The sequence below is a fragment of the Berghia stephanieae genome, chromosome 12, assembly GCF_034508935.2.
Source record: "Berghia stephanieae isolate SIO BIC M18660-M18661 chromosome 12, UCSD_Bste_1.3, whole genome shotgun sequence".
In the NCBI taxonomy this organism is placed as follows: domain Eukaryota; kingdom Metazoa; phylum Mollusca; class Gastropoda; order Nudibranchia; family Aeolidiidae; genus Berghia; species Berghia stephanieae.
Window position 1 is genome coordinate 4,505,234 of NC_088371.1, and position 14,972 is coordinate 4,520,205.

The 14,972-nt window shown below is 37.6% G+C and overlaps 1 protein-coding gene across 11 annotated transcripts in view; it reads left to right on the plus strand.

The window, feature by feature from the left end:
* Positions 1-14,972, plus strand: part of LOC144958220 (contactin-like) — a 94,927-nt gene that overhangs the window by 37,715 nt on the left and 42,240 nt on the right. For 9 of the 11 annotated variants that reach the window (XM_078890033.1, XM_078890032.1, XM_078890031.1 and 6 more), the window contains 9 exons: positions 948-1,055; positions 1,505-1,715; positions 3,686-3,816; positions 5,588-5,683; positions 6,724-6,864; positions 8,718-8,808; positions 9,216-9,326; positions 12,819-12,950; positions 13,287-13,345. In XM_078890033.1, coding sequence (XP_078746159.1) covers positions 948-1,055; positions 1,505-1,715; positions 3,686-3,816; positions 5,588-5,683; positions 6,724-6,864; positions 8,718-8,808; positions 9,216-9,326; positions 12,819-12,950; positions 13,287-13,345 — 1,080 coding nt within the window. The remainder of the gene's footprint in view (positions 1-947; positions 1,056-1,504; positions 1,716-3,685; positions 3,817-5,587; positions 5,684-6,723; positions 6,865-8,717; positions 8,809-9,215; positions 9,327-12,818; positions 12,951-13,286; positions 13,346-14,972) is intronic. The other 2 variants (XM_078890041.1, XM_078890042.1) reach the window with 1 other exon arrangement.

A 14,972-nucleotide genomic window follows, 5' to 3' on the forward strand; every position in this document is an offset into this window, starting at 1 on the left:
CTATATTTACTTTTATTACTATCAGGACTCCCTTTATTTTATATTCCTGTTACTTTCTTAACCCTCTCCTTACCAGCCACTTTCCTGTTTTCCCAAAACTTTGCACCCAACTAACATAAAAATAGATTTTTTATCATTCAGACATAATAGCAATAAAATTCTTGCGATACATAATTTATTTAGCGAAACATCTACTCTACAACACGCTGTTCATTAAAAAAATTATGATATACAAAAGAAATTTGAAGAAGAAAAATGTTGATTGTATCGTAACGAATGTCAGGATTTTTTAGTATAGTTGGTAAGGAAAGTGTTAATCCTTATAAAGCCATGGGGCACATAGGACTTCCATTTCCGTCTGTCAGCTTCGGGGACACCGATGTTATTCCAAGTTAGGACAGCCTCTCCTCCTCCTCCTCCTCCTCCTCCTCCTCCTCCTCCTCCTCCTCCTTCTTCTTCTTCTTCTTCTTCTTCTTCTTCTTCTTCTTCTCTTCTTCTTCTTCTTCTCTTCTCTCTTCTTCTTCTCCTCCTCCTCTCTCCTTCTCTCTCTCTCTCTCTTCTCTCTTCTTCTTCTTCTTCTTCTTCTTCTTCTTCTTCTTCTTCTTCTTCTTCTTCTTCTTCTTCTTCTTCTTCTTCTTCTTCTTCTTCTTCATCTTCTTCATTTACTTCTTCTTCTCCTCCTCCTCCTCCTCCTTCTTCTTTGTGCAGCTAACGTCATCATGCTGGCGACAAGCACTGCACCATGTTCTAAGCGCTCAGATTGTTCATGACTGTGTCACTAGTTCTTCTGGCAGATTGTGTTCCATTCCTTTGTTGTTCGCAGTACAAAGGTATCTTTATCCATGAATCTCCTTCATGTTTATTGCGTCTTACTTTTGCCATCAGCTGTCCAAGAAAGTGCAGTGCATTATGTATAGTTATAGTATACTATTTATAACGTATTTCAGATACAACGTATGGATGGCTATTAGGAGATGGCAAGATAGGTAGACAGTACATTTGTAAGATACACAAGAATGAAGCATATAGGATACACTACAGGGACAGGGGAGATGGTACGTATTTCGTTTTACACCGTTACGTTGACAAATATTTCAACAAAGTTTTAGTTTTAGCGAGGCTATAATATTTATTTGCCATTTGCCTTATAACAATTAAAAGGAAAATAATTATCTAAAGCAACAACAAAAAATATATCTATTTATATATATATATATATATATATATATATATATATATATATATATATATATATATATATATATAAATCATATCCTAAGTTGTAGATTAATAGAAATTTTAGCTAAGTTTTATTGAATGAATTTTTGATGTTTTGAAAATAGTTGATGATGAAAATGATACTGATGGTGATGATGAAGATATCAATGGTAATCATGAAAATGCCAATGATAAAGATGGTGACGACTACGACTATGACGATGGTGATGATGATATTAACGGTATGTTCTCCCCCCCCCCCCCCCCACACACACACACATCTCAGATTTCGGCGTCGATCCTAACCAAAGAAATGAACTGGAATCAGGTCCGATATTTCTAGTCCAACCCAAATCTATCGTCGTTGTGAAGATCCAAGGACGAGCCGTTGCCCCAGCAATCCTTGAATGCATCGTCCAGTCCCAGCCTGCCTCCGTGTACAACTGGTACAAGACCGATGACCTCAACACACCGTTGACCAATACCTTGAACCGGAGGTAAAACAAAGTGTTAATTTTAACGAGGTTGAATTTAAATGTCATTGGTTTTGTGAGAGAAAGAAGAAAAGTAGTCATTTAGGGCAAAAATATAGTTCAAAGGAAAAAGAAGAAGAAGAAGAAGAAGAAAAAGGAGGAGGAGGAGGAGGAGGAAGAAAAGGAGGAGAAGAAGGAAGAGAAGGAGGAGGAGGAGGAGGAAGAGGAGGAGGAGGAGGAGACGCAGATGGAGAAGGAGGATGAGGAGAAGGAGGAGAAGGCGGAGAAGGAGAAGAAAATGAGAAAAAGAAGAAGAAGAAGAAGAAGAAGAAGCAGCGTGGAACACTTAATTTAACTGACCTCCGAATTGTCTTTGAATATCTTAGAAATGGTCGAGTGGTTTAAGCATTTTATTGACATGGGATAACTGGTTCAAGTCCCGATATGAACATCTCGCTTTTAGTATGAGCAAGAAACGTTGCCCTAATTGCTTACCTTGTGGCGCCGAATTACAACTAACTATAACCTGCTTCCATCGGCCTTTTCTGTCAATGATAGACAAAGGAAATGTGTCTTATCCAGGCCTGCCAACGATTACGACAAATTCGTAGATTACGAAATTTTGAATGTAATTTCAGAACATTATGAGTATTTTTAAGTCTTTGATGCCAGAGTACATATTTTAAAAAGGATTTTGAAGTGTTAATTAATCCTTGTGAGGGTAAATTGTTATATATTTTGTTAAGCGCCTTGAGCACATTTAGTGGATTTTGCACTATATAAAGCTCCATTATTTTAAAAAAAATCATAGCTTGTTGCTCCAACACCGAACCCACTCCACAGCATCTGTAGAGAAGACTCGTAGGTCATGGTCAGTGCAGCTGGGCCCATCCTGGGCATTCTCTAAGGATGTGCTCCATTGTCTGCTATGGGCATCCACATGTACAAAAGCTTGTCTCAGCCAGCCCCCCCCCCCCCCCCCCCCCCCACTTTTTCATGCTTCCAACTGTTCTCCCAAGTTTTGCCCGTGCTCTGTTCAGTGTTACCCATTCATTCTGGGGGGATATCAGTTCCGTAGGGCAGTTCTTCTCTCGGATTTTGTTGATATTTAAATCAAATTATAGATAGTAACTACAAATTTTATCTCCCAGAAATTACGAATTTTACAATTTTCTAACAGGGTGGTCTGGTATTATATATCTTATGAAACGCTCTCTAAGGTCATACGACATACTTCAATAGTTTATACAAGACATGGTGTTTAAAAAAGACATTTATTGTTTTCAGATAATATAACACACATCGACATGAATCGTACTAATTTCAATTCTTTGTTAATCAATCTATTTATTTATTTATTTATTTATTTATTCATACATTCATTTATGTATTTGTTCGTTTATTTAGTTATTCATTTGTCTATTTATTTGTTTGTTCGTTTATTTATTCATTTATTTATCTATTTGATTATTCATCAATTCATTCACTATCCATTTATCCATCTATACTTTTATTTTTATATATTTTCTTATTTATTATATTTATTTATTTAAAAAAATATATTGTTTATTTATTTATTCACGTATTCATATTTATTCATTTTCTAAATCCAATTAAATCTTTATCTATTTATTAATTAAATTATTTATTCACAAGTTACAGATAAGTTGTTAGCAATTGTAAACTGGAGATATTGACTGATTTATTTATCTATTTATGTTTATAATCTATTTATTTATTCCGTTATTTATTAACCATTTATAGATACGTTGTCAACAACGACAAACTGGAGATATTGGACCCCGACTGATTTATATTTGTATTTATCTATTTATGTTTATAATCTATTTATTTATTTAATTATTTATTAACCATTTATAGATATGTCGTCAACAACGGCAAACTGGAGATATTGGATCCCGAATGATTTATCTATTTATCTATTTATGTTTATAATCTATTTATTTATTCAATCATTTATTAACCATTTATAGATACGTTGTCAACAACGGCAAACTGGAGATACTGGATCCGGACGAGAACCAAGACTCTGGACACTACATCTGTTCGGCTGAGAACAAGTTTGGAAAGATCCTCAGCGAAAGAGTAGAAATAACATTTGGATGTAAGCCTAGTTAAAACGCTCGGCCGTATGAAACGTCCCAACACACAAAACTATGTGTAACATTCAATCGTTTATAAATAGAACGAAGATGACGTCACTCACGTCTTTGTTGTTTTTTTTTCCCATCCGCATTTATGAGTAATTCTCACTAAACTGTATTAATTAACCAGACTATAAAAGTTCATGATTATACACAGTTTTGTGTGTTGGTCCGTTATACTTCCGGATTGCAATGTTTTGAGCTTCTTATCAAAACGCATACTATCTATAGATAGTATGCAGATGACGTCACTCAGGCCTTTGTTATTGTTTTTGCCATCCGCGTTTGTGAGTTGTTCTCACTAAACTGTATTAACCAGACTATAAAAGTTCATGGTTACATAGAGTTTGTGTGTTGGTCCGTTATACTTCCGGATTGCAATGTTTTGAGCTTCTTATCCAAACGCATACTATCTATAGTCTGATAGGTAGAATGAAATTGACGTCACTCAGATCTTTGTTGTGATTTTTAGCGATCCATTTTTAGGAGTTGAGCAGTTCTCACTAAATTTCATCATCAGACTATAGATAGTATGCAATTGGCAAAGAAACTCACAACATTGCCATCCGGAAGTTTAACCGATCAACACACACAACTATGTGTAACCTTAAACCTTTATAGTCAGGTAAATACAGTTTAGTGAGAATTACTCACAAACGCGGATGGCAAAAAACAATAACAAAGACCTGAGTGACGTCATCTTTGTTCTATCTGTACTACATGTTCAAGATTTTACATAGTTTTGTGTAGTGTTAGCACGTTATATATCCGGCTGGCGGATGTTATGAGCTTTTTGACTAACCGCATAGCATCAATTGATACAATTTAGTGATAATTGCTCGTAAAAAAGGCTGGCTAAAAACATTAACAAACAGCTGAGTGACGTCCCTTTCGTCATTTCTATAATATGTGTGCGGCAATTTGGTCTAGTGGTATGACACTCGCTTTCGGATCGAAAGGTCCTGAGTTCGAGTCCACTCTGAGCGGCGCATAGTTGAGTCTTTGGAAAAAGTTCTTTGCTCACATTCTGTCACCGTACTTAGGTGTAAAATTTAAATGAGTACCTGGCCGTTAACTCTTTCCTTACCAGCCATTTTCAAGATTTTCCCCAAAACTTCACACCCAACTAACACAAAAATATATTTTTTCTCACTCAAACACAATAGCAGTAAATTCTTGCGATAAATAATTTCTTTAGCAAAACATAATATAATGGAATTGAACATTTTCCAACAATAGTCTACACGTTTTTATATTTCATTTTATATTTCACTTTCTAAACTGCATTACACAGTTCCTCCCCGCCTCCCCTCTTTTCACTTAATTGCACACTTTTTAGAAATATCTAGTATTCTATTTTAATTCGTGCTTCCTTACAAATGAGCATAATATTTCCTGTCAACCAATGTTTTGTTTATTCATCTTAACTACGCCACTACCACATCATCTCATTCATCTGTGGTGTTTCAATCATCCTGTTTTGTTGGTAAAGGGGAAACCCGAAACGTTCATTTGATCTGTTTTTGTAATTAAATTGAAGCTTACATTCAACTTCACGTTATTATTTATTTCAACAAAACAGGGGAAACCCGAAACACCCTTTCTATCTGTTTTCGTAAATTAAATTGAAGCTTACATTCAATTTGACATTGTTATTTATTTCTTCGAGCTTCGAGCAGCTTCATTTCCAATGAGAGGAGTGGAATAACAAATGTTATGAATTGATTTCAGATCTAGGTGAGTTCAACAACGTGCCCGATGCAGCTTCAATAGTCAGTGCTTATGATGGAGCTCAGGTCCAGTGTAGTTCGATTAGTTATAAACCGGGTAAGTGCTGGGATGGTGGTGGTGGTGGTGGTGGTAATAGTGGTGGTGGTTATGTTGGTGGTGGTGGTGGTGGTGGTAATAGTGGTGGTGGTTATGGTGGTGATGATTGTGGTGATGGTGGTGATGATGGTGGAGGGGGTGGTGATGGTGAGGGTGGTGATAGTGGTGGTGGTTATGATGGTTGTGGTGGTGGTGGTGGTGGTGGTTATGATGGTGGTGGTGATGGTGGTGGTGGTTGTAGTGGTGATGATGGTGGTAGTGGTGATGGTTATGGTGGTGGTAGTGGCAGTAGTGATGTAACTGGTGATAAAAATGTTGATGGGATGGTGATGGTAATTATGATAATTATGGGTATGATGATTGTGGCGGTGGTGACGTAAGCCCGTGATGATAATATTGATGATGTTGATGGTGGATTGTATAAGTGATGGTTTTTATGGCGCTTGTGGTGGTGATCGAGGTGATAGTGATGATGATGATGATGATGATGATGATGATGATGATGATGATGTTGATGATGATGATGATGATGATGGTGATGATGATTATGATGATGATGATGATGTTGATGATGATGATGTTGATGATGATGATGGTGATGATGATGATGATGATGATGATGATGATGATGATGGTGATGGTGATGATGATGATGATTATGATGATGATGATGATGATGGTGATGATGATGATGATGATGATGATGATGATGATGATGATGATGATGATGATGATGATGATGATGATGATGATACTCGTACATACATTCGACATTGAAACTCGGGAATAGTTTCACTTCTCATATGAAAGAAAAAAACACTGTGGTCTGTGGAATCTTTAAGGCTGAGGGTATGGACTTAACATGAATGAGAAGAAGAAGAAGATGATGATGGTGATGATGATGATTATGATGATGCTGATGATGATGATGATGATGACTATGACGACGACGACGACGATGGTTGTGTTGAAGGTCATAATTATGGTTACATTTCCATAAAGATCAATTAGTATTTACCATTATCTCTTCCCTCTCCTAGCTATCAGCTACCAATGGATGAAAGATGGTTACCAAAAGTTCATTAGGTCACAGTTCCAAAGCTACATCTTTATCTCCAACAACGGAAAGCTCTACTTCTCAGAAGTCACCACAGCCGACGAGTCCAACTACACTTGTATAGGTAAGCAATATATTAGGGGAGGCATCCGGGTCACGAAAAGGTCACCGATGCTTTGGTTTTGAGAAGTCAGGTCATCGACGACTGAGAATTTCCCGACCTCCACTTAGTTCTCGATGCTTTTCTCGTCTCGAGAATCTTGGCCATCGATGCTTCTCGTATTGAGTCCCGAGTCCCGAGTCTCGAGACTATACTGCGCGAGCGACGCACGCGTTACTAACAATGTGTACTATCTGCATTGTTCACCCCTCTCTCGTCGGCGATGATTCCAGCGAAGCTCGAGACTTTTTTGCGTCTCGATGCTTTTTTGAGTCTCGAGACTCAAAAAAGTCTCGAGCATCGCTCTAGTCATCATTCAAAACCTAGTCATTGGTATTGGGTATTGACGTTATATCATATTTTAAACAGCTAACAAAACACAAACGTCGTAAATAGATCAAAATGGTTATAGGTATCAATGTTTTATTATTATACAAAGTGAATTTATTTAATGTATTTTAAGTTTTAATACAAAAAAGCCATCCAAAGCTCAGTTGAAGTGCTACTTCTCGGGAATTCCCGACTTTTCCTTGGTTATCGAGTTCGGGAAGTTTTGAGTGTTGGTGGCCGATGACTTGAGGTATCATCGAGACTTCCGCTCGACACTACAATATACGCGATTGACAATCTCGACGTGACCTTTGTATACTCATGGCCTGACACCGTAGCCATCGTTAAGTTACAGCCTGACACTGAAACCCAAAAAACTGGCATTTTGGCGTCATTTTTTGGTTTTTGCACCGCCTAGTGAGTTGTCGTTAGTAGAGCTAATGGAAGCAAGTGGTCCCATTGGTTGAACTATTGAATACAACTCACGATTTGTTTTCTTTTGTGGCCAAAGACTGGCATTTTGACGTCATTTTTTGGTCAGTGTCAGGATATAAGTTAACGATGGCTACGGTCTGGTACTGATCAACAAATGACGTCAAAAAACAGGTCTTTGGCCATAAAGGAAAACAAATCGTGAATCGTATTCAACAGTTCAACAAATGGAATCACTTGTTTCCTTGAGCTCTACTTAAGACAACTCACTAGGCGGTGCACAAACCTAAAAATATGGCGTCAAAATATGGGACTTAGTGGGTTTTAGTGTCAGGCTATAAGTTAATGATGGCTACGGTCTAATACATTCCAATTCGTTTACAACGAAGTGAACGGGACTGCTGTCAATGCGAGATAGAACCGAGGTAATGTTGAATCTCAAATGTCACGGTTGACATTAATATACAAGGGACATAACCTTTTTCGTACTTAAAATTTGGTTTTAAAAAATGGATTACTCCCCTTACACCATTACCCCACAAGCAACGCGTCGCTCGTAAGATCAACCAACCCTTTACTTCCAGTGCTTTAAGATTACCTATTCACCCAGAAAACAAAAAAAAAAAAAAAAAAACAAAAAAAAAACAACAAAATAAAAACAACAACAAAAAACAAATAAAACAAAAAGAAAAACAACAAAAAACAATGGAATAAACTAGATGAGAAAAGTTAAAATTAAAGTTAAAATTATCAAAAGGAAGAAATTTGAGGGTTTTTGTTTTTTTGACCCCCTCTATCACCACCACCATCATCATCATCATCATCATCATCATCATCATCATCATCATCATCATCATCATCATCATCATCATCATCATCACCACCATCATCATCATCATCATCACCATCATCATCATCGTTTTCATTACAACCACAACTACCACCGAGACGACAAGACCATAACCGTCACCACCACCCCCCCCCCATCCCCATCACCACCATCATCATCATCACCATCATCATCATCATCATCAATTTCTATCTCCCCCACCCAGTTGCCCTCCGAGGTGTGAACCAATACAGCATCACCACCAGCCAACCTCCAATGAGAACCAGCTTGCCTATCCCTATGGTCATTATAGATCATACTCATATAAATAAACAAAAAATAAATAGATGCGTATATAAATGGATGAATGAATAAATGAATACATTTATCCATGAACTAAACAAAAAAAATATCATTAATTCATCCTCATGAGTTTAAAAAAAAAAACAACTTTAGTTTAATGTTTGGTCGATTTTAGAAATTGGGACTGACATTTTTTCAAAAATGATTTGGCCAATTAATTTTGGACATCTATACTACATCATTATTTAATATTTGACCAATTTTGGACAAAGTTTCAAAGTTTTAACGTTTCAAGTAATTCTATTCAAAAACGATCCCAATAAAAGTTATATAATTTGGTATCAATAAACCCTTTGAGATGACCCAAAACCGAAATAGGATGTTTAGGCATCTAAACGATAACTACTTCCATTGTTTTCTTAGCTGCCAAGGCGGAGTGGGGTCCGACCATCCAGGATGAATTCATCCAAGTGTTTCCCTCCCCTCCCCTCAGAGGATATGACGTCAGAATGGAATGTTTCGCCTATGGCTCGTACGTAATGACCTTATTTAACTGTCTCCTTACAAACTATAGGAAAATCGTCACAACCAACACGACTTTTCTTATTCAAATTTCTTTTCTACATCAAAAAATTCAAAGAAAATGAACAGTGTGTTGTATGTAGAGCATGTTTTGCTAATCAAATAATTTATCGGATGAACTTACTGCTATTGTGTTAGAGTGATAAAAAATCTTTTTGTGTGTGTGTGTGTGGGTTAGTTGGTTGTGAAGTTTTGCGGAAAATCCTGAAAATGGTTGGTAAGGAGAGAGTTAAGACAGAAGATATTATAATCAGATCTTCATACTCTAGAGTATCAAATAGAAGGGAGGAGGGGGTGGGTGCACTTTGACTAATCCATAGAAGAAGGGGGGGGGGGGTGTGCGCATTTTGGGCATTTTCTAATTTAGGCGAGGCGAGATGTGATGTATCAAATATGATACTGTAACAGGTGAAAAATAAATCTGCTTAATGTCACTAGTCATTGAATTCAATAGTCTGATGTCACGTCGCCCAGCAACGGCGGCCATCGTGGTTCTAAACAAAAAAAAATTGGTACTATTTATTCTTCATGCTGGTTAGAACTTTTCATATGCCTTGTGATCAGAATGTGTAAAAGTCAAAACATGATCAGATTTATGTTTTTTCCCCCTGGATACGCTCTTATGCTCGTCGGAGAAATATTTCATGAGGGCGTCCGCCATTGTTCAGATAGTTTAGAACCAGTTACTAAGTTACCATGCGTCATTACGAGGGAAGTGACGTTATGACTGTTGAAGTGTATTCTAGTGTTCGAGCCAATTTTCAATAAAAATCCACCAGAAGGTTGTGAAGATATCCACGTCAACGTGCGCGCACAGATTGTGGAACGGACGAGAGTAAAATAACAGTCAGAGCAGAAGACAGAGAGAACGAAAGACAGAGAGAGAGAGAGAGAGAGAGAGAGAGAGAGAGAGAGAGAGAGAGAGAGAGAGAGAGAGAGTATCTTTTTCACCAGCACATTTCGTGAGCTGAAATTTAAAAGAAGGGGCTACGAACCAACTTCGGGGGGATTTGGAGAGGGGGGGGGGGGGGGGGGTAGTGTTCAAAAATTATGAAAAAAAATTGACGCGAAGGGTGGAGGGGGGGAGGGGGTGAAGCGTAGAGTACTCCTTTTATATTTTGCTGTTACGAATTATGATTTAATAAAAATCAATAGTATGCAATATATACATGCTACTATTACCATTTTGTTAGTATCTTTTGTTTATTTATTTATTTATTTATTTATTTATTTATTTATTTATTTATTTATTTATTTATTTATTTTTTTATTTATTTATTTATTCATTTGTTTATTTAACACAATGAGTATGATCTCTAGATAGTATGCAGTTGGCTAAGAAGCTCATAACATTGCCATCCGGAAGTATAACGGACCAACACACAAAACGGTGTGTATCCATGAAAGTTTCTAGTCGGGTTAATACAGTTCAGTGAGAATTACTCATAAACGCGGATGGCAAAGAACATCAACAAAGACCTGAGTGACGTCATCTTCGAACTATCTATATTAACTTTCCATGTGCTCGGGGTCATTGGTCACATTGCAAAATGTGCTCAAAATGACCCACATAGTGAAAACTGTTCACAGATTTGGAACTATCTAACTTCACGATTGGTCAATTTGTTCATCTTGACACATGGGTATGTTTACAACTTTGATAAACAAAGCAGCGTGTTTACATTTGTTAAGTTACATCCAATCGTTGGACAGCAGCAAATCATGTGAATGATGACTTGGTTGGAAGAAAACATCAACAGATGTAAACATTAGTTTTAGTGAATTCGATGGTTCCTACCATTGAACAAAACTCACAATATCACACCATCTTTAAAACAACACTGATGTAGATGGTTCGAAGTTAACGTCACTCGGGTCTTTGTTATTGTTTTTTACCATCCGTGTTTATGAGTAATACTCAATAAACAGTAATACCCATACTATAAAAGTTCATGATTACACATAGTTTTGTGTGTTGGTCAGTTATACTTCTGGATGGCAATGTTATGAACTTCTTAGCCAAGTGCATACTATCTATAGATAGAATGCGCTTGGCCAAGGAGTTCACAACATTGCCATCCGGAAGTATAACGGACCAACACACAAACTCTGTGTAACCATGAACGTTAATAGTCTGGTTAATACAGTTTAGTGAGAATTACTCATAAACGCGGATGGCAAAAAAAAAAAAAACAATAACAAAGACCTGAGTGAATTCATCTTCGTTCTGTCTATACCAGTCCCGTGTGGAAAGGTCTTTGTACATGTTTTGTTTTTGTGCGGCTATGTGGTCTTGCGGATCGGAAGGTCCTGGGTTCGAGCCTCGCTCGACGCATAGTTGAGTCCTTGGAAAAGACTCTTTATTCACATTCTCTCACCGTACTCAGGTGTAAAATGAGTACCTGGCCGTTAACAGCGTTGTCTTTGTCCGAAAAATTGTAATATCGCCTAATAGGCGTTATGTATCGTCCCACATGTTAAATGTTGCTGTTGACCAGGTATCCCTTGTAAAGCGGTTTGAGCACGTTAAGTGGATATTGCACTATATAAAAGCTCAATTTTAAAATTATTTTTTCCCCCAGTATTCAATGGACTGAATTAAGTAATTATATTTCATTCCATTCAATTGTAAAATCGGGATTTCCCAACAACAAAGGTGTATAGATAGAATGAATAATGAATGACGTCACTCGTGTCTTTGTTATTTTTTTTACCATCCGCGGTTATGAGTAATTCTCACTAAACTGTAATATAACAAGAATATAAACGTTTAGGGTTACACATAGTTTTGTGTGTTGATCCGTTAATTTCCGGATGGCAATGTTGTGAGCTTCTTAGCCAAGCGCTTACTATCTATAGATAGTAAGCGCTTGACTAAGAAGCTCACAACATTGCTATCCGGAAATATAACGTACAACACACAAAACTTTGTGTAACCTTGAACGTTTATAGTCTGATTCATACAAGTTAGTGTATCTACTCACATAACTGGCTGGCTATAAACAACAACAAAGGGCTGAGTCACGTCAATTTCGTTTCTTCTATAGATAGTATGCAATATCTAAGAAGCTCACAGCATTGCCATCTGGAAGTATAACGGACCAACCTACAAAACTATGTGTAACCTTAAACGTTTATAGATAGAACGAAGATGACGTCACTCTGGTCTTTGTTATTGTTTTTGCCATCCACGTTTATGAGAGTACTTCTCACTAAACTGTATGAACCAGACTATAAAAGTTAATGGTTACACATAGTTTTGTGTGTTGGTCCCTTATACTTCCGGATGGCAATATGCTTTGAGCTTCTTAGCCAAGCGCATACTATCTATAGTCTGGTTGATACAGTTTAGTGATAATTGCTCATAAACGCGGATGGAAAAGCAACAACAAAGACCAGAGTGACGTCAATTTCGTTTCTTCTATATTATGTTTCTTTGCAGTCAAACAGCTCCGTTCAAATACGTATGGACAAGGGACGATGGTAGAGAGTTGTCAGAGAGGATCAGACTGTATGATCACAATCGTATACTACGTATCATCAATGCACAGATTGAAGATAATGGAGTCTATAGGTAACTTCTAAGAACTTCACTTTTTTTTTTTTACTGCTTTGTCTCCCCCCCCCCCCCCCCCTTTTAAAAATATTTTCATAAACATTACCATCGTCATCGTCTTCATCATCATGATCATCATCATCATCATCATGATCATGATCATCATCATCATCATCATCATCATCATCATCATCATCATCATCATCATCATCAACATCATCATCATCATCTTTTCTTCTTCTTCTTCTTCTTCTTCTTCTTCTTCTTCTTCTTCTTCTTCTTCTTCTACTACTACAATCACATTTTTAAAATCAATATATTATTATTTCAAATGCCACCCCAATTCTATCCCAGGTGTACCGTGAGTAGAGGAAGTGCAACTGACACAAAGGCAGTCAATCTGGAACTCTCAGGTATGCGTTCGTTATCTAATAAATCGAATCAAAATCGATATTTATATTTCACATGCCATGGATTCCCCATGCCTAATTGTAGCTATGTGGTCTTGTTGTATGACATTCGCTTTCGGATCGGAAGGTCGTAGGTTCGAGCCTCGCACGACGCCTAGTTGAGGCCTTGGAAAAGGCTCTTTACTAACATTCTCTCATCGTACTCAGGTGAAAAATGAGTAACTGGCTGTTTACAGCGTTGTCTCTGTCGGGAAAAAAAATGTAATATCGCCTAACAGGCGTCATGTCTCGTTCTACATGTTACATGTTGCAGTTGGTCATAATAAATATATGGGGGCGAAGTGTCCGAGTTGTTCAGGCATTCCACTGTGATCCGGAAGGTCCCGGGTTCGAGCCCCGCTTCAGTCACTTTCGTTTTTTTCCTTGGGCAAGATTATTAACCCCCAATTTACTCACTTTTGGACAACATGGGTGATTCCTGTTGACATCAGACATCTTGTTTGATGAGTTATCTATATTCCTTCATGGAATGCCGAGGCGACGATATCTTATGATGTTATGGAGAAAGAGCATAATATATATATATATATATATATATATATATATATATATATATATATATATATATATATATATCATCATCATCATTGCCTTTTTCACCCTGGGTCAGGGTATGGGCCACAAACAAACAGTTTCAATCCTTCTCTATCCTGAGCCAACTTTTTATCTCATTCCAGGTCTTACCACTTCTCTGTATATCAGCGTCTTTAATTCTTCTCCATGTTCCTCGTGGCCTTCCCCTTGATCTTCTGTCCTGAGGGTTCCAGTCCAATACTTTCTTTGTTATAGTGGAGTCATTCTTTCTAAGCGTGTGTCCAATCCACCTCCATCGTCTTCTTCCTATTTCCTCTCCCACTGGTCTCTGCTGTGTTCTCTTCCTTACTTCTTCCTTTTTTATTCTATCCATCCATTTTATTATGAGTAGCTTACGCATGCACCTGTTTACGAAAATCTGTACCCTCCTTATACATGCCTGTGATGCGTTCCAAGTTTCACATCCATACAGTAGGACAGACTTCACGTTTGAGTTGAAAAGTCTTAGCTTTAGTCGAAGGGAGATATCTTTAGTTCTCCAAACTCTGTTCAAAGATGTGAATGCAGCCTGTGCCTTTCCTAATCGTGCTTTCACCTCTGCTTCCGTGCCTCCATCCTTGTCAATTATACTTCCGAGATAGCAAAAAGTGTCTATATCTTCGAGTTCCTGATCTTTTACTTTGATCTGCTCCCTTTGACGCGTACCTATAGTCTATAGAATGGAACTCTCCTCTTATTGTCAACTTTCTGGATTACGAGAAGGCTTTCGACAGTATTGACAGAGCAACATTGTGGAAAATTCTGGCACATTATGGACTCCCTGAAAAGATAGTAAACCTCATTAAGGAAATGTATGAAGGATCAAGTTGCAGGGTTGTACATGAAGATCAGCTTACTGACAGCTTGAAATTAAGACTGGTGTCAAGCAGGGATGCTTTCTCTCTCCATTCCTGTTCATCCTTGCCATTGATTGGCTAATGAAGGAAACCTCCAAAGGGAGAAGAAATGGGATACAGTGAACCCCTGGACACAGTTG